General features: G+C 46.9%; 1 protein-coding gene and 1 long non-coding RNA gene across 8 annotated transcripts in view; one reads left to right on the forward strand and one right to left on the reverse strand.

Annotated features, from left to right (window-relative positions):
* Positions 1–8,264: 8,264 nt before the first annotated feature.
* Positions 8,265–20,331, reverse strand: part of BCL9 (BCL9 transcription coactivator) — an 84,649-nt gene continuing 72,582 nt past the window's right edge. For 6 of the 7 annotated variants that reach the window (XM_041755461.1, XM_041755456.1, XM_041755457.1 and 3 more), the window contains 5 exons: positions 19,069–19,258; positions 18,083–18,182; positions 13,164–15,405; positions 11,644–11,904; positions 8,265–10,677 (listed from right to left, as the gene is read on the reverse strand). In XM_041755461.1, the coding sequence (XP_041611395.1) occupies positions 9,560–10,677; positions 11,644–11,904; positions 13,164–15,405; positions 18,083–18,182; positions 19,069–19,258 (3,911 nt within the window). In that variant the 3' untranslated portion in view covers positions 8,265–9,559. The remainder of the gene's footprint in view (positions 10,678–11,643; positions 11,905–13,163; positions 15,406–18,082; positions 18,183–19,068; positions 19,259–20,331) is intronic. The other variant, XM_041755462.1, reaches the window with a different exon arrangement.
* LOC121491062 lies at positions 13,149–16,612 on the forward strand. The gene is made up of 2 exons (XR_005987830.1): positions 13,149–13,201; positions 16,218–16,612. It is a non-coding gene; the product is annotated as an uncharacterized LOC121491062 (long non-coding RNA).

The raw sequence follows: 20,331 nt of genomic DNA on the forward strand, positions 1-20,331 counted from the left end.
CGAAAGATGAATGGATAAAGAAGATGTGGTTTATGTATACAATGGAATATTACTCAGCAATTAGAAACGACAAATACCCACCATTTGCTTCAACATGGATGGAACTGGAGGGTATTATGCTGAGTGAAATAAGTCAATCGGAGAAGGACAAACAGTGTATGTTCTCATTCATTTGGGGAATATGAATAATAGTGAAAGGGAATATAAAGGAAGGGAAAAGAAATGTTGGGAAATATCAGGAAGGGAGACAGAACATAAAGACTCCTAACTCGGGGAAACGAACTAGGGGTGGTGGAAGGGGAGGAGGGCGGGTGTTGGAGGGGAATGGGTGACGGGCACTGAGGTGGACACTTGACGGGATGAGCACTGGGTGTTTTTCTGTATGTTGGTAAATTGAACACCAATAAAAGTTAATTAAAAAAAAAAAAAAGAAAATGATGTACTTAATACTGCAGAACTATACACTTAGTAAAGTGGTAAATTTTGTTATGTATTTTTTTATTTTTTACCACAATAAAAACAAACGGATTTAAAAAATGTAGCTATAGTTGTGAAGTTCAGGATTTTATTCTGGGACCTTTCATCACTTGGATGAAAGTCTTAACATACTTGATACAAAAATCAGAACCAATGCAAAGGATGTTAGAACAGGTTTTTAAGGACTTTAGGATTCTGGAATGATAGGTCAAAATTAGCATTGAAATTAAAGAGGAATTAATTGTAAAATTCTGGATTCAAGATAAAAAAATAACCAAAAAATATATGGAATTAGGAGTAATGACTTGTTTTACATGCAAAAGATCTTGGGGTTTTCATTTCCTAAAATTCTAAAGTAATCCCATAGTAAGGGCAGAGGGGGTGGGGGAGGGTCGGGAGGCAGGGAGGTAAACTTTGTCCTTTTAGAAGAACTGTGTTTAGATAAAAGGAGGCAATTTTCTCACTGTGCTCTGTGTTGATCAGACAGTACGAGGGCACCAAACACTGTCTTTAGTTCTTAGCAATGTACATTCAAGAAGGTTATAAACTGTAAAAAAAAGAATAGAACTATGGGAGCTGTTAGGGAACTCAAAACTTGGACCCCATGGGTATTGTTTGATGGGCTAGGAAGGGGACTAGCCAGGAAAGAAGAAAATTAGGAGGGACCTAATAGCTGTTTTCAAATATTTGAAAGGCTGGCATATGAACTAAGGACTGTCCTTGTTTTGTATTTACTCATAAGGGTGAAATTGGGATGGACAAAAAGCTAAAAGAAGCTTGATTCATTGTGGTTCTAAATATTGGAACCAATGACATTCAATAGCATGGCCTCCTGTTACTGGATGGCCCACCTGGCGGTACTACTGCAGAGCAGAGGGTTTGTCCTTTCCAACAATGTGCATGATTCTTTCTTTCAGTTTCTTTGTCTCAAAATCTTGGCATCTTGACTCCTCCCTCTTCCCCCCCCCCCCCCCCCCCCCAGTATCTGATGAAATCTTGGGAGTTCTTCCCTCACAGCTCTCTTGGCTCCACCTTTCACTTTCCTTTGCCAGCAGCCTCACCTCCTTGTCCTCCTCCACTGGAGGACTTGTGCATGCCACCAGTCAGCTTTCCCAGCTTTTGGGCTGTCCCTTGCTTGCCCCTGTCAAACCCATTTTATACAGTAATTATCTTATCATGTAATTTCCCCAATTACACCAAAGAGTGGTTTCTACAGCTTCCCACATCAAGATGAGATTTCTTGGCTTTTGGGCCATCCTTCCTTCTCTTTCTTTTCAATTTCATTCTATTACTCAAAAGACTATTTTAGTGCAGCTGTTCCTTTAGTGTCAACTGGTCTGATCATCTTCCCCTGTTCTTCCCTACGTCCATTCCATCATTTGTGTTATTTGGGTCCTCCACCCCCAGCTTTATTATAGGGACCACCTCATGTATCACAACCACCATGAAATCTTTCCTGGCCACCCAAATTCACATGGGTCCTTCATTTCTCTCATTCATTTAAGAAATATTTACGGATTCAGGGGATCCCTGGGTGGCGCAACGGTTTGGAGCCTGCCTTTGGCCCAGGGCGCGATCCTGGAGACCCGGGATCAAATCCCACATCAGGCTCCCGGTGCATGGAGCCTGCTTCTTCCTCAGCCTGTGTCTCTGCCTCTCTCTCTCTCTCTCTCTCTCTCTCTCTGTGACTATCATAAATAAATTTAAAAAAAAAAAAAAAAGAAATATTTACGGATTCCTCTTAGAATGTAAGCACTGTGCTAGATGCTAGTGAATATGTGATAAGAAAAATCCATTTCTTGACATCATGGAGTGGGTGAGATAGAATAAACAATGCTGTTAAGAACAAAAATGGGATGTTGTGATACAAAATTGTGTGTGTGTGTGTGTGTGTGTGTGTGTGTGTGTGTGTGTGTTGGGGATGGGTGGGTGTTTTGATGGATAATCAGAAAAGACCTTTCTGAGGAGGTAACAAGCTGGGACCTAAGGAGGTGAAGGTGTCAGCCACTAGGAAGAGCTAGAGTCAAGAGCATGCTAGCCCAAGGAACCAGTATGTGATTACAGAAGCAAGAGGAAGAACTTGGCACACTGGAGATACTGGACTTAGAATGGTTTGTCTGGAGCATAGTGAATAAGGATAGAAAGGGCATGAAGTGAAACTGGAGAGGTGCCAGGGTGCTTGGTAAGCCATGTGAAGGATCTTAGAATTGTATTGGGAAGCCATTAAAGATCTTTAAGGAAGGTACTGATGTATATGAACTCAACTTTTTAAGATCACTCTGGCTACTATGTGGAGAGTAGACTGAAGAACAGCAAGAGTGGAAGTAGAAGTTAAGAAATGAATGTGGGGAAAAAAATGAATGTGGGGGTAGAGGCGCCTGGCTGGCTCAGTTGGAAGAGCATGCAACTCTTGATCTCAGGGTGGTAAGTTTGAGCCCCATGTTGTGTGTAGAGATTGCTTAGATGAATAAATAAATAAAAAGTTAAGAAAAAAAGAAATGAATGTAATAGATCAGGTGAGAGATGGTAACTTGAACTGGAATGGAGAGAAGTAGATGGATTTAAGATATATTTGGAAATAGACATAAAAGGGTTTGCTGATGATTTTACGTGAGGAGTAAAGAATTATGAATGACTGACTGCTTGTGTCTGATCTGAGAAGCAGGTGGTTGGACCTATATCATTTATGGAGATTTGATGTGGGGGAAATTCAGAAGGTAAGTTCGAAGTGCCTGCAAGAATCTCACAAAGCAGTGTTATGGTGCCAGTTGACTGAAAATCTAGATGTCCTACAAAAAGGCAGAGAGTGAGATAGAAATCCTAGAGCTATTAGCAGCCAGATGATGACCGGATGACTTAGAAGAATAGGCAAAAGGCCTGGGACCAAGTCAAGGGCCTGCTTGCATGATGATGGGAATGACTGAAAGCAAGGGGAGAGATTAGTAATGCAGGAAGGGGATCAGAGGTATAATCACAAAACCAGTAACTTCATTCTATGTGGCCCTAGTCTGTCTTTATTGGCAAATTCAGTAATTAAGTCAGCGTGTAATGTGAACATGGAATATGGTGATGCAGAGAATGGTCACACTCCATACTCATTGCTACCATGTATCTTCTCACTAAAACGTATGTGCATTCCTTGCAGGCAACTACCATACCTTCCTTAGATTCCCCTAAGCCCAGCACAGTGCAGGATATGAAGTAGATGCTCAGCGCTTCTTGATTAAGTGGTAGTAAGACTTTTTATAAAGGTCCTTGCTGAGACCATGAACTCCATTACACAATGCTATAGATCCTTTCTTTCCTGGGCCAAGTGATGCCTGGTTCTTTCATGGATATGATCCCTGTATTTCCTTACTGGTATTATTACACTTTTAGGTAGCAATGATTATATTTTAAATGCCTTTCTTGCAGGCACTAAGAACAAGGATGAAGAGAATTCTAGGGATTCTTCAGCTTCATCAACAAGGAAAAAACAAACTAATCTGCACGGCAGCATGTTGACATTTCAAAACTGGCATTTAATTATTTACATACCTTAGTATAATCAAAGGTGCATATACACTTGTATAAATAAATCTGTGTGTGTGTGTAAAAATTCTTAATAGCACAAGTACTGACAGCTAGAATAAAGAACTTCACCAGAGCCTGGGAGAACTTTTGCAGTTGGAGACAAAATAAATCACAGTAATCCATGATTCCCTGTAACCAAATACATTTGGATTGAAGGCAGTGGTGATGTCTCAGTCTCTAGCAAGGTGCTAGGCTCTGCTCGGCTGCATTTGACACTAAGAACCAAGAAGCCAGAAGCATGTGCTCCAGAGCTCTTACAGCACCACTGAGAGCAGAACACTCATGCTTGGATCAGATCGATGTGTGAGGATGGGCAGGAGTCTCCAGGGAAAGAAGCTCACAGAGGGTTTCTGTATGAGAAGTGGGGAAAGAAAGCTTCGTGAAGCTTGGAAAAGATGAGAAATAAACACAAGTTCCCAGGGGTCTTTAACAGAAAGAACTTGGGCTGCAGGAAAAAAAAAAAAAAGATTCTTAAAAACATCAATCCATCCTGACCATTAACTAAGTAGACATTGAATAACATTGAGATTTGTAACTTCCTTCTGTCCTCAACTCTAGCTCCAGACACTGGGGAAAGGAAGTGGGTGGCCAGCCTAGAGCTGTGAGCACGCTGTGCTGTACGGTAGGAAGAACCAGACTTCCCAGAGCCAAGCACCATCCCAGTCCTGTCCTGTCCCTGTCTCCCCACCACAGCGAAGACCTGCACTTTGCTGGGGCTGGATTTTTTCAAGCTGTTCTTTGGAATCTCGGGGTCCTTCATAATTGCTTTGGGCTCTGAGGGAGTATTTTGCAAGGAGAAATTGAGTTCTTGTGTGTTTGGTGAAATAGCTGCATTTTTCCATGCTTTAAATATGTGTAAGGAAATAATTTCTGAACCTTCTCTTTATCTTCTCTGTGATCATATACTCACCTTCTTCCTCTAGCAGCACCGGTTGCCAAGCACAACTGAGCACTGAGCCAGAAAGTTAAGAGTGTGGACACCTGTAAGCAGAAAACAGATCACGCCTATTACAGTAAACCAGATAAAGAGCCATGTTAAAGAGAGAGATCATTTTTATTCCTCTGGTCCTCATAGCATACTTTCTTTTTAACTTAGTTTATTATTTAACTCCCTCCAACATAAAATGTTTGGCCACAGACTGTTTTCTGTGCTTTACAAACTGTTTGCTATAGAGGTGTTGTGAGAATTTTACCACCAAATTAAGATGCTGTGACTTGGTGACTTTGAACAATTACTGGCCTGGGTTGGAGAAAAGAATGTGGCGGTAAGGCTCAAGTTCTTTAAACAGCACAGAAAGTACAACTCAATTTAATGTTTTTTAAAGCAAAAGAGATGAGTTTGTGAGCTGAAGGATTTTGTCAGTGACTTTCCTGCGTTCTCCCTCCCACCCCCAGCCTGTCTCCTACACCACAGTACACTCCTCCTGCTGAACTGCCAAGATGATCACTCAAATCCCTCCCTTAAAATGTTGTTGAATTTCAGGCTCCTAGGGGGGCCACACCCAGCTCCCTGTGACCTCTCTCCCTCTGCTCATTTATTACCCCACCTCCTTTATAGTACCCTTCCAGTTTCCTGGCCTTTACTGTGCCTTTACCGCCCCACTTCCTCTGTTTAAATGCCTGCCACCTGCCTTCCACCCAGGAAAAATCATCTTCCCGTTGAGGCTTCGTGGCACCTTCCTTTCTGGCCTTCGGCCCTTTGAGCCATCACCACAGCAACGACCGGACTGCACTGTCATGATCAATTCATGCACCTGTTTCCTCATCCCAGCCTCAGCACAGTTCCAGACACACAGTAGGTGCTCCCTAGGTGGTAGCTGCTGAGGAAATGAGTCCTTGTGTTGAATACAGCTTCCCTGTCCTTTCAGCACTTTGAAAGTTCTCAGAAAAGGAAAAGGAAATGACTAGAGACCATTTAAAGGAAACACAACCACCACCCTACCTGGGGTACCCCCTTGCCAGTGGGGAAAAGGAAGAAGAAGAGTGAGGCCAAGAGCCCAGCACGGCTGTGGAGGTGCTGTGATTTCTCTAGTTTACAATAGCCAGGGCTGGCTTTTTCACACCCCTGTGCAGCCAACAGTGGAGGGGGGTGTGTGAAAAATGGAAATGTGGGGTCCCCTGTCCAGATTATTGAGAACTTCAGCAGCCCAAGCCTCAGCCCAGGGCAGCTACACAGGTCACATGTAGCCATGGAAGCTGGCCCTGGTGACAGCAGGAGAGTAGGGAGGCTGGGAAAATTTTTGTATCAATTTTTTTTCTAAAAGTAGCTTTAAAATCTGTAAAATTTGTTTTAGAATTTCTATTTTCTCACGCCTCACGCCTCGTAAGACCCCTACAGTAATTTATTTTCATTTAGAAGTACAGATTTTCTCAAAATTTATTTTATTTCACTTTGCTTTAGGAAAAACAACACAAACTCTTTTAGTCCTTAAGAAATAATGCTATATCACCCACACCCCACCACTTAACCCCTGAAATGAAGTAAACACATCATTATTGCATTTCCTTCACTCAGTCCCCCAATTTGGGGGAGACTGGCTGGGCTTTCACAGGGTTATGTTAACAAGAAATATCTTTATCAACCTTTTGCTAATTTTAAAAAATTAGTTCTTGACATAGGAGTATCAAGTCTCTCAAATGTGATTTTATTTCACAGCATTCTTAATAAATTAGATACTGTTCTGTTTAAACCCCAAATGAACTCAGTTTATCAGATATCATCATGATGAAATGGTGGTATCTGCTGACAATGTAAATGAATGATTTATGAAGGGGTCTTTTCAAAACTCAACTTCGGGGCAGTGGACAGCTCATTCGCACTGCTGCATGCTGTCCAGCAGGGGGCCGAGCGAGCAGCGCCACATCCCCAGCTTTTCCCAGCAGGGGCCACCGTGCCGCTAGAGCTGGCTCTGGGCTCCCTCCGAGGGCCAGTAGGACAGGGACCACAGCACTGTCAGGTGCAGCCGGGAGCAGGGCCACCCAGAAGCCAGTCCGGGGGACAGATGCCAGGGCCCAACCTTCCTTGGTTGGGGCTCGCATCTCACGTTCCCCGTGCTTAGATGTTTCCCTGCTCACTTCCATAAACTTCGAAGCCAGAGAACTGAGGAATGAGAACCGAGGAATATGGCTAAATTTATGGAACAAAACACTCATTTTACTCTCCTAACATAAAATGTTCACCACACAGATAGATCCGATTGTGCCTGAATTCTTAAACTTGAGCTCAGCTTTCTCATCTGCAAAGGAGATGATTACACCACATACCGTTTAGGCCCTCCAAAGATTAGCAGGAGCACACACGTGGAGGTGACTCGTGGGGGAGGTGCCGCAGCAGTCATCTCACTTTTGTTGCCTGGGGCTCTTGTGTTTCTGAGATGACAGGGCAGCCAACAGTGGAAGAGAAATTGGCTCTCAAACACACCTATCGTAGAAACCGTCACCAGTCACAGGAAGGACTCCGACTGTAGAGCGCCAGCAGAGCCCAAATTTGTACCAGTTTGTCTGCAGATGACTCTGCACCTGCTGCTCCTCCCTTCTTCTCTCACCTGTGAACAAACTCACACCCAGACGCCCAGTCACTCAGCTAAAACCACCTAGAACATGAAGAAATACACACACCAGGGCAAATTCAAGTGCAGAGAGACACACATGGCTTGCAGGATGCACACTGCCGTGCCGAGGGCACGAGTGGTGGGCGATGAGCCGTGCCCAGACTGAATGGGGCTACAGTGGGGACGCCGCAGGCAGCGAGGCAGGGGACACCCCCACAGGCTGGGGAAAACCCCGGCTCACAGGCACAGTGGTCATGTTTTACCTTAGCAAGATTCAGGGACACTTCAGAGCTTCTGCAAGAGTGAAAATATACCCTTGGCCTGAATTGCTTCACACCATTTAACTGGCTCTCCCAAAAATTCCTGGTAGAGACCATTCATTACCCCGAGAGGTAAATTTCAGCACCGGGGGCCAGGGTTGCTCTTCTGCCCACCACTAGGCTTCACAACAGAGACAGGACTGGTCCCGGGACAAATCTTCTAGTGGTTCTTCCTCAACCACCCAGAGAAGATGCTCCACCTGGGCAGGCACTTCTGCAGGCTTCCCCTCACCTTCATCCACCTGCTGGGACACAAAGCCACTGTGTTCCTTGGGTTGTGTGGCAGCTACCACGCCCAGTACTAAGCAGACCGGAACTGAAATGAACACAAAAGGCTATTCAATTTTGTAAGAAACAATATATTTTATTTTTCTGACACCACAGCTCTGGTGAGTGGTTTTGTACCAAATTTAATGGAGGTTACACAGAACGTTTTACGCATGGGAGGGGAGGGAAGGGAGGAACCACAAAATTAAAAACAAAAACAAAATCCTGGATAGCTTTTAGCATCTGTTCCACTCCCACATTGATAAAATTCACTTGGGAATTCCTAATAAAAGGAGAACAGAAAACAAGGTGGGGAGGGGAGGGCGTGTTGGGGAAGAGAAAGGGAAAAGCAGCCCACCGAGCATCCCAAACACAGGCCTTTCCCTCCGGGAGCCGGAGCCGGAGCCGGAGCCGGAGCCGGGCCTGGACGACACCTGGCCTGGAAGGCGACACCTGGCCTAGAAGGCGAGGCTTCCTTAGATTTACTTCCCCCAAGTAACACCGGGTATTGCAGCTGCCAAAGGGAAAGAAGAGGAAAGCAGAGGTCGTCCTCAGTGGCGGGCAGGCTGTGGGGGGAAGGAAACACACTCAACCAAGGGGAGAGGGAGAGGGAGGGAAGAGAGAAAAATGTGAAGGTGGGTTTGCAGACTGGGAGACAGACAAGTGCGGAGAGCACTCGAACTGAAAAACAAACGTCCTAAGTTTCATTATTTTTAAAAAGAAAAATCTCCCCCCTCCCCCCACCCCTCGCTGAACTTAGTTCCTTTTTTTGTGCTTTTCATTAATACTCTGCTCTGAGGTCGTAGTTTGGTTTTTTTTTTTTTTCTATACACTGGAGTTGAAAGAAAATAGTCCAAAGGTCAGAAGATGGATTCTCCACCTAAAGTAAACAGCCCAGCATTCCTGTTCTCCTCTTGTCCCAAAGACTAAAGTCTCTGCTAAAATCCCTTTTACAATATAGTACAGTACACAAAAAAATAAAGCCCAAAGCAAAAAACAAAACCAGAAAAGAATCCTGGGAGAAGCCAGTCCAAAGGACGTAAACATACAGAGAACGGTGCAACACATGACCGATGGCAATTCTCAAAGCACAGCTACAGATTCCCAAAAGTAGGTGCCATCACAGGATACCCAAGTCCACAAAAATAATTTTTAAAAAATAAATCTTAAAAAAAACACACCTGTTGATTAAATGAATCATTTGTTTTCAGGTAAATCCATACATTCTCAAGTTCCCCCCTCCCCCAAAGCAGCCCTCGGGTCTCTGTTCTCCTATTGCATGACCAACGGTGTTCCTGGAACTCCCTCAAAGCAGCTCGCAGGACCTGGAATCTCATCTTGACAAGGATCGGCACATCCAATCTTAGCAGCTTAAAACATCATGTTTCCTGGGTTGCCAGGTCCTTGGCTAAATCCACCCATGCCCACGTCAGCGGCCATGCCCCGGGGCCTCATCTGTGGGGGGATCATGATGTTCTGTTGGGGTCCCATCATGCCCTGCATGGACATCATCATGCCTGGAGAGCCCACGGGCCCAGGGTGGGTGTAGAGCCCAGCAGGCCCCCGATCCTTGCCAGGAATCATGCCCACGGCAGCAGCTGGGTTGCTCATCAGGGTGGGCTGGCCAGGCATTGTAGATTGTGCTGGTGACATCATCCGATGGTGCGGTCCCATCATGCCTTGCTGGAGAAAGGCTGGTGGTCTCATTGGGTTGTGGCCTGGCATGGATGGGGCTGTCCCGAGAGGGATATCCGGAGTTCCCACTGGCCCTGGACCTCCCATGCCAGGTAATGCCAGTCCCATTCTGGGCGCTTGTTCACCCATCATCCCCTGCATGTGCGAAAACCCAGGTCCAGGGCCCTGGGGCTGTTTACGGCCTGGGACTTCCCCTCGAGGGAAATACTGCAGTGTCTGGCTGGGCTTCTCAGATGGAATAATGCGAGACAGATCAAACTCCGGTATTCCAGTGGCTCCGGGTCGGATGACCTCCTGCAGATCTGGGTCTGTAAACACCGAAGGCATGCTGTTCCCCAGGACAGCGAAGGAGTCGGGACCCCCGGGGCCTCCAGGCTTGCAAAGTGCTGCGTCTGCTGAACTCTGGGGCAGGGTGCTGGGGCGGCCGAGGGGACCTTCCCCTGGGAAACCCATGCCTCCTGGGAAGTTGCCCTGCCCCCCGCTGGGGCCATTGTGAGGGAACGGAACCTGCTGTGGAGGAGACTGTACTGGAGGGAAGCCCTGGGGGAAACCCATCCGTCCTTGAGGTACCATTGGAGGCTCCTGGGACCCGTGGCCCATGATAGGATTGTGTGACATCAAGCCGGGCCCCATCGGGACCCCGTGAGGAGGTATGTTGGGTCCCATGGCATTCGGAGAGGGCATCTGATTGGAGTGAGAAAGTGGCTGGGTCATTCCCATTGGGCTGAGGGTTGGCATCGGAACCACAGGGTTTGGACCTGAAATTCGAGGATTCTGTGTATTAATGCCCATTCCTAGAAAAATAAAGATATCAAAGGAATCACCTTAACCAAGAGCAGCTTTAGAAAAACTATCATAAACCCAATTAACAACAACAAGATCATTGTGTATCAAATGTGCAAGGGGCTCTGCTAGGAAAACATACAACACGAAATCCCTGCCCTCAGGGAGATCAAAATACATTTTGGAGCATACAGGCCTACAGCCCTACAAGAGGATATATTCTGAGTCTTAAACTCAGACTACATATGTTGTAAACCTTACAACGTAAGGGTATGTAGAAAATAGCCAGGAAGAAAGTCTGTGTGAAAAGTCACAAATTAATTCAGCCTTCTTCATGGGAGGCATGGAACATAGATGAAACGAATTTGTCTGAATCACTTAGGAAGGGTCCTCTTTGGACAGAGAGGATTAGCCCTACAAATCCAGGAATCAGAAATAAGGCAACATGCTGGTTCTACTATAGTCCCTAAGCCATTTAAGGAGTTGGTGTCTCTACAGAATAACCACCAGGTATGGTGAGGATGGTGCTAGGAAACAGGCTGTGCCCTGTCTGAAATCCTGTGGCTGCTCAGTGGTTGGAGGCAGCCCTTCCAGAAAAACACTTGAGAATTAAAGACACTCCGATCTGCATGTTAAAAAGAAACACCTCTCAGTATTTTTCCAGGAGGACCCCCACTGCCCTCCCACCCCCTCAAAAGGGAAAAAAGTACCCATCCAGGTAAACAGAAGCATCAGAACTTCTTTGAGGAAACTGTAAGAATCCTAAGGAAACCTGCTTTCTAACAAACACACTGAATCAAATGAATACAAAATTGTTCACGTTCTCTTCCTCTAGTTAAGACACTTGATTCTACTGACGGTACTTCCCAGCGTGTGCCGCTTCCATCCATTGGGGGTCTGCAGCCGGCTGAAAAGCATGCAAGAATTCTCTCTTTTGTCTAACACTCGCTCAGTATCCTAGCTTCCTGATTTCTTACCTGGCATATTATTCATTGATGGCAAGTTGGGAGAACGTGCTGGAGGGGAGTCGTCATCGGAGCTGGCCACAGTCTTGATGGCGTCGTGGTATAAAGGGGTAGAACTGGGCATTGCGAACTTGGACATTCGAGACATCATAATAGACAGCGGGTTCTGGGAAAGGGTTGGCTCTGGAGGCATGGTGTAAGGTGTACTAGAGGGAAGACTTCCAGGGATGTTCACGGAGGCAGACTGGCTGGCTGTGGGGGGTGGGGGGCCGCCTACAAGAAAGCAAAATAAAACAAGAATGGGCAGGAAATTAGATTCCTCTTAAAGGCTATCAGGCTTATGATTATGAACTAGCAAGGCCAAGAATGAGATGGATGAACAGGACAGTGTTATTAGACCCAGAGCACAAATCATCAGTCTTCTGGTCAAGCTGTGTGTGTGTGCAGAGGGGTGACCACAGTGTGATAGGGATGCAATGCACCAGAAGACGTGAAGACACACACACCAAGAATGCAGTAGAGACGGAACCTCAAGCTTGGGAAGGGCATGGTGTAGGGACAACTATTTCACTGAAAAGAATGCAAAATAAGCAGATCTCTCCCTTGCCGATCATGATTCAGAATTCCACTCAGGTATTTAGGACGCCGTGGAGCCGGCCCAGCGACTCAACCCCAGGTGCTAATTGCGTCACCCTACACATGCTCTTGATTAATTTCCACAACCACAACGTCTGCACTGAGAAGTTCTGAGGAGGCTGGTTCTACTGTACTGCTCTTGTGATCCGCTACCCAAATGGGAGAGAGACGCTTCAGCTGGCTGGGATACATCTTCTATCTTATTCTGAGTCTAGTTTTTCTCAAGCAGAGACCACATGGACCTAGTATTTATACCCCGACGCTCATCTTCCACTGACCACCTCCGGCCCCATTCACAAAACTACCATCATTAGCCAGAGCTTCCCCCAGGAAGAAAATGCTGAGAAATTGCAGCTGATCTGTGAAAACAGCAGTCTACCAAGGAGAAGGTTTTTGGTAACTGTCTCTGTGGTCAGCATGTATTTATGAGAACCACTAAAGTCTTTCAACAGCCTCCCTTCTGCTTAGGATTATACTCAGGGCCTGTGGACACGAGGGCAGCCCCCTTCAAGTGGGCAGGTCTAGTATTGAAAGAAGTCATATTTACCCACTGTCCGAGGCATTTTACTTCACCAACCCACGTGCATTGTGCAAATGTAAATTATTCTGTGGAGTGACACATGTGTCCCATTCTCCCTCTTCCTCTGAACAGTCCTACCTGACAAACACATTCTGCACTAAGAGCTGTGTGTCTCTGCCAGGATTGGATACTTAGTGCGTAACCCCGCGGAAGCACCAATCACGCACCTGGCCACGGATACGTCCGTCTCGGCAAAGGCCACCTCCTCCGGTTGCATAATCAAATTAGGACACCAGTTTTCTTAAAGTACATAAATGAGGCTTTTGCAATCTCCGGCTACAAGGTGCAACTGCTGTGAGGACGCAAGCATACTGACCTGACTCTACACTGCCCAGCATGGCTGGGGAGGCCATGGTGAGGGGTGCTTTATGGTTTGGAGGGATCCCGGGACTCTGAAGGGGAGGTTTTGGAGAGGAGGTCCATCCAGGTGACGGGGCAGGAAGTGATGGAGACTTGAGGTGAACAGGCGAAGCAGCAGCAGACCCCAAGACAGGGGGGGACTTAATGGAAGCAGCAGCAGCTGGGCCCGCCAGCATGCCTGCCAGCTGCGATGGAGTCTGGGGGGACTTGAGGTTCCCCGAGGGTGAGCCCAGCATTGGTGACTGGACTTGGCGCATCGTGGGAGATTTCAGAGGGTTAATGCCTGGGGAATGTACCTGGCTGCCTGCCACAGATATATCCAAGGGCTTCCGCCCCAGGCCACGCTGAACTGGAGGAGCTGTGTTGAGGCTAGTGGGGTTACTGGAAGGGTTGAGAGGTAGTGGTGGCATATGACTGAGCCGGCTGTTAGTCCTTTGGTCGGGCCCAAGTGGTTCTCTGAGATTCCGCAAGCCACTGTTGCTGCCTGGACCCTGAGACATGGGAAGGAATGGTCTAGGGCCCATGCCGTACTCTTGCTGGGGGTGCTCACCAAATGGCAGGGGCACCATCTTCTGCTGAGTGGGCAGCAGGTCTGTGCCACCTGGGCGTAATTTCATCATCTCCTCAGGGCCTGCCCCAGCCTCTCTCATCTTCTGAGGTATCATCTGAGGGTTGGATCCCATGCTGACGTTTAGACTGACATCTCCCTTCATCCCACTAGGAACCATCCCAAACTCAAGTTCCCGACCAGGGCCCATCTGTGGGGGCATTCCTTTCGGAAAGTCACCCCTGGAGGGACTCAGAGGGCCCTCAACGGGTATTCGAGGGAAAATGGGATTACTCCCAGGCTCCATGTGTCGCTGGGAGCCTGGGATCATTCTATTCATCTCCATGCTGGGCCTGCTGCTTTCCATGCTCATCCCCGGGGGGAGACCCAGCTGCTTCTCTGCCAGCTGCTGTTGAAACATCTCTTCGGACAATCCTTGGGGGTTTGGGAAGCGTTCCCCTCGGCCTGGACCACTGAAGACACCCTGGCCAGGTGGGAAGTTTCGACCATCTGTGATTTTTGGCACATCGTCTGGCCAACTGACTCCAGAAAGACCTGGTCTAGATGCTGGGTTGGGGACATTCGGCCCCTCCATTTCCGAGTTTATCATTCCTGCAAATCCAGGGAGGCGCATCTGGCTCCCTGGCATGTTGGGATGGGGAGCCATGCCCCTTGGGGGCAGAGAGTGGGGTATGTTGATCCCATCGGCAAAGGGCTCCGCGCCCCCTGGCCCCCAGCCTTCGCTTGGGGCCATCTGGTATGGAGGAGGAGGCCCTCGGACCACGCCCCGAGGCCCATGCTGATGGACCATCATGTCCTGGAGGGAGCACTGCTGCACGACCACTTGCTCCTGCTTCCTCCTCTTTTCCTCGTAGAACTCCTGCTGCAGTTTCAGCCAAGCTATCTGCTCGGGGGTCATATGGTCCAAGTGGTCAGGTCCCATGGGCCCAGACTGGGAGTTCATGGAAGGTGGAACCATTTCATCTGGAGAAAAGGGCACATCTCTATGTCCTTGAGGGCCAAATGGAGCTCCCACATCTGTCCGGGGCCCAGGTCCCTTCCCTAGGCTTTGGGATTGAGCCATCATGGCCTGTATTGGCCCTTCTGGTTTTTTCTGAGGTCCATCTAATACCCCAGTGTTCTGCTGGGGTCCCCCACTTTGTCCTCCTGTGAATTCTTTCTCATCGGGGAAAAGCATCCGTTGGATGTCTCGGAGCGTTTGTAAGGAGCGCTCCCGGTGCTCCAGCTGCTCCTGAGACAGCCCGTCGGGGTTCTCTCCCAGCGTGGGGGGCTCTCCACTGGACACTGGAGGAGGCGGAGGGGCTTTGGGATCTGCTGAAGAGCTATTGCTCCCTTGGGACACAGGGGTCACTGCTCGGTTATTGGGTGTCGAGTTTGGCCCGGTACCGTCTGGGGGCAGTGGAGTAGAGCTGGCAGGACTGCCTACAGAAGGGATCAGTTTGTTTTCTACACCAGGACTATCCCGGTCCAGGGGACGTGGGGGTGCAGCAGGCTTGGGTGCTGGTGCCGGAATGGGTGGAGTCGGCTGCAGTCTGGTATTCTGGGAAGAATTCTGGTCCTGGCTGGCTGGAGCTGGGGGCTGTTGTGGGAGGGTTTTCGGATCATTCCGAAGGGCAGATATCTGTGTGTTCTGAAGATAAACAAGATTTTAAAAATCATTGGTAAATGGTATGGAAAGGCAATTAAAAAAGCAAGACATGTTATAAAGGATTTGTCCCAGTTCACATAAATCTATTCTGACATTTGCTGCAGAAACTGCCCATGTACAACCCCAGTCTGGACATGGAGACGTTCTGATTTTTTTCTTCCACTTTCCTGTCAAATGGCATCGTCTTTCCCTTGCTGAAGATTATGTTTCAATAACTTTATAAGCATGCCAGGGGAGAGCCACTCTGCCAAAGTGAATATATTTGAGTATCTATTTCGAGGAACAGGTTTGATATCACATGTCTACTGTGTATTTCTGATTCAAAGAGAGATTAGTTTCTTGGTATGTGGGAGGCTGTACCTAACACCCTTCTTTTCCCCGAAAGTACAACTAGGTATATAGGCTCCTCATTGTCAGTCAAGAGGTCTGATGTTTTCAGCTGCAAGGGACTATACTTGTCACTTACAGCTCTGTACTCTAGCAGCCAGAGGAAGCAGGGAAGGCTACGCTGTTTCAGTGAGAGTCTCTTCTGACATGGTGACTAGCACAGTACTCCTCTCCTTGAGTTTCCAGGGGGCCTGATAGCTCTGGTTTCTGTTTTCAGTTTGTGATCACTGATTCCATATTCGATAAGAACTTGTACATTAACTGTAGTAAGATAATCCGTAAGCAGGAAGCGTCTGTGGGGAAATCTGAGGCTATCTAGCCCACGGTGTCTCTTGATCTGTTCTTTCCAATAGACAGCAGACTGCCCTTTTTATAGGTCAGATGACAGCCTCATTATTATTTATTAGGTACCGACGCTACACTAAGTCCTGGGTGAAAGCACATGCACCTGCGGTGACACGGATGCTGTCTGCGTGCGGAAGAAGGACGTGTACCCTGGGTCTAAACTCTGGCACTGCTGGCGGTGCCCAAGTCGGGGGTACTGCAGAAGCACAGAGGGGCCCAGCCTACAAACCCCATCTCGGGGATCTTTCGCCAGCCTCCAGCTAGCCGCATGTACCCTCCTTTGGGTGTTCCTTTGTTCCTACTTGCTCACTTAATCCTGTCTGTATTTCCAAACCCCTGAGGCTCTTTCTTACCTCCCCACTTGCTCTCTGGAAGGCTTTCCTGTGTGCAAATTTGTACACGAATCATGTGTATCTCTGCATCGAACAGTCTGTGTTGCATAAACACAAAGACTATCTTCATGTGTTCTGTTCTGTGAATATGTATATAAATGTTTCATTCACAGGTACCCGTGCACATATGTCTGCACACAGAGACTGGGGTGGGAAGGCTGGCTGAACCTGCATGACTCCACATGCTCAACATGTCTCCCATATCCCTGACTCCTGTACTGCAGTGTGGAGGTCACTTTCATTTTCCTCCTGGTGCCATTTTAGGTTTGGTTTTGTTGGCCAGGTTCGGTTGGTCGGTTAGTTTGGGATGGGCACTGACTTCGTGTCATGTGACCAGGATAGAAGTAGTAGTTTAGTGCCACCCTTTTGATTTGAGATTTGGAGCAATGGTCATTGGATTATCCCCAATTCCATCCTTAACACCATTTCTGACTCATTTCAGCACCAGAGAAGGTAGAGATGCAAACCCTAATAAGATCTGCTGCCAAGTGTCAATGAAATACTGGCTGGCATTACAATGTACCCTGTGCATCCTGGGATGATAAAAGTTTTAAATACTATGTATACATGCGTATAAAATATTTAAGCATAAACTAAGATATGTATACATTTTAAATATCATGTACGTCCATCCTCCTCTCTTCTTGAATAGCAGAGGTATACGAAGAATGTGAAATGCCTTTTTAAGTCTAGGAAAACCCAAGCTCTGCTATGTCAATGGAGAGGGACTTTGTTGATCCATGACAAAGACAAAAATGTCACTGTTTTATCTTGACTTGTCATTTAACTCATTTATTGTCACTTAACTTTTCCCACATCAAAGACTACACCCAGTACTAGTACTAGATTTTATGCTTCCTGAAAGCAAGGTCTGTGTCTTGAACCTCTTAGTGTCCCAGCAGCATTTGGCAGGATGCCCTGACAATGCCAGTCACAGAAACAACTTTTGGTTCCACGTGGAACGCTACATGGATTCAAGCAACCACTGCACGTTTTTTCTAACGTGGCTTATGGTAGGTACTTAAGTTCCAGACAGGAGACACAATAACATTTATTGGAATTTTGTAAATATCAAGCAATTAAAAGTATTTAATGGTCCTCTCACTTTGAAGTAAGGAAGAATCATTTTGAAAGTCACTGAGACTCTAATTAGCAGATTAGCAGCATGTACTCCAGTACGAAGGCTTGAGTCGTTCCTCTTCTGCTCTGCAACTAACTCAAGAGCATTTGTTAGCTGTTAAAAACCTGCCCTGTACACACGGTTTGAATTCAGATTTTCCCAGGGATGGCTACATGAAAGAAATCGGACATCTCCTCATATACCTCCTGTTTTATCCTGTGTCCTTCTCTCCTAGTAATCCCTCAGTTTACCTGCTTGCTAAAGGAAAGGCCAGTACAGCATGATCTGCCTGAAACCACATAATACCACAAGTAGGTCAAATGCCCGGGATGCAGTTTACACCATCGAGACTATCTCCCACCTTTATGGACACTAGAGAGCCTTTAAACCACACTCTACTTCCAAAATGGCCTACCAGAGGGGCTGTGCTTCGTTCTGTCTTGCTGTTAGAGATGTTCTGGATGTGGAAAGAGACGATAGTTTCAACCTGGCCTTTCAACACAGCTTCTGCGGCTCTGCAGAGACAAGAGAGATGCACACACTAGGATTTGCTTCTACTCCACTACCTGTAACTGCAAAACACTTTAACCCCAGAGTGAACTTGTAAGTGCGGAAAGGAAGGTGGTTCTGTGCAGAGAGCCATCAGAAATGTTGAGTAAGAATCAAGAAACACAAATTTTCATTATTTGTGTCTATCATTTACCATCAGACTTCTGGAAGCTAATGATAACTATTAGCAAAATCTCAAAAGAGGCATTAAAAAACCCCAAGATTTTCTCCTTCCAACCAATACACTGTGGTAGGTGTTTTATAGAATCCTAGTTCAAAACCCCAACATGAAAAGCAAACGTGAACTCTCTCAACACATAATAATAAACTAAGGCTGTGGAAATTCACTCTGTCTGTATGTAGGGTACATTCACATTTTGTATAAATTAAATAAGCAAAAAAAATCTGCTGACCCATCCATCAGAAACATAGGTACCAAAACATTCACAGTAGTTACCTCTATTCCAGACATATTTCTCTTTTTAGCTATTTATATTTTCTAATCATTCTAAGACAGACACAAGTATTACTTGTGTTATTTAAAACAGAATGCTAAATTAGAAAAAAGTGTCTACTGTGTAATCAATCTCTTTTATGTTTAAAAAAGATCTGTATCTTACAAGCACAAAAACCTTCTGGAAGGAAAGCCAAAGAAGTATCATCAGTGGTTGCCTCTGGGGAGAGAGGGTCAGGAGGTTTTGTATTTTATTTTATTTTACCCCTTTCTGTACTGTTAACTTCAAGTGATATAACACATGTGGGGGAAAAAAGGATTAGCCTTCAGTGGGAATAAGAACTCAGGCGTCCAAACACACAAGCCCTGCCAACAGCAAGACCCAGCTGTGAACTTACTTATTGGCCATCTCAGTAGAAAACACATACACCACTTTGGCGGGAGTCTTCTGAGCAGGTGTGGGCTCTGGGGCAGTAGTCTGGCCATGGGAGGGGGTGGAAGACCTGGGGGCTGGAGCATTGGATGGGGTCATCGAGTGTGGTGTGTGCTGGGAATCCTGGGACTTTATGTGGTCAGCAGAATTACATTCTAAAAGAATGAGAAGAGTGGTGTCAGAGAAAGGAAAAATCTGCTTCTGCCAGCATTTACAGCACAACACAAACCCACCTTGAGAATTTTAAGAAGGAAGCACCTTGCTAAGAGAAAACCTCTTCAACTCATAAAAATTCCAAAACGCTTCTCCCCAAATGACAAAATTACTAAGCACTAAGCACTCTTTCCCTCCACCTCCTTACTTGTCTATTATGCACCCTTCAGACATTAGCACAAGTGTCCCTCCTTCCTGGAAACCTTTTTGGAACCTCTTGGACTAGATGCCCCAGTGAGTTGAACCACAGCCCCCAAATCCTCTTATTTCAGCATTTATCACATTTTATCATAATTGTTTAATGATCTGCAGTCCAGGTTCACTCAAATTCTTGGGGATGGCAGCTGCATCTTGTGACCATGGTCCCCTACCGCGCAGCATAGTGCTGGCGGCGCTCATGGCAGGCCTCCCACAAATACCTGAGGATGAAAGGAAAGATGGGGGAGCAATCACCCACATTCTTACTTCTAATGTGGGCTGGCAGGAAGGAGTGAGGGGGGGGTGTCAAACTTCCACCCCTGGAATGCGACTTCACACTCTGGCCATAGTTAAGGTTTCTGGTTTTCTACTAGGAGGGAAAACAACTGAAGCCACAGCCGTTGGCCCCATATTCCTCCTGGCTAGCTCTATTTTGGTGCCTCCCCCGTTTCTACCACATGTCACCCCTTGTTTCTGCCACACGGGAATCAGCTGTGACAGACCCACACTACTGCCAGGGCTTCCTCTCATGCCTAGTGGCAAAGTGGTAACCAGAGAGAACCCCAGTCTCACAGAGTTCAACTGACAGAGGAGAATAAGAGATGCCGGGAAAACTGCTCCAGTGTAGGCCCCTGGCATAGACAAACGGGAGCTCGAGACTGAAGGAGAAACAGCACAGAAGCCAGAAACATCCCCAAGAACGTGGTGAGGACTGAGAGAATCCTGCCATCACCCCCGTAACATGTGCATCCTGAAGGGCAAGAACTCTTCCACGAGGCAGTCCCAGACCATTCTTCAGGGAGTGGGAAAACAAGGG

This window comes from Vulpes lagopus, chromosome 5 (assembly GCF_018345385.1).
Source record: "Vulpes lagopus strain Blue_001 chromosome 5, ASM1834538v1, whole genome shotgun sequence".
Lineage (NCBI taxonomy): Eukaryota > Metazoa > Chordata > Mammalia > Carnivora > Canidae > Vulpes > Vulpes lagopus.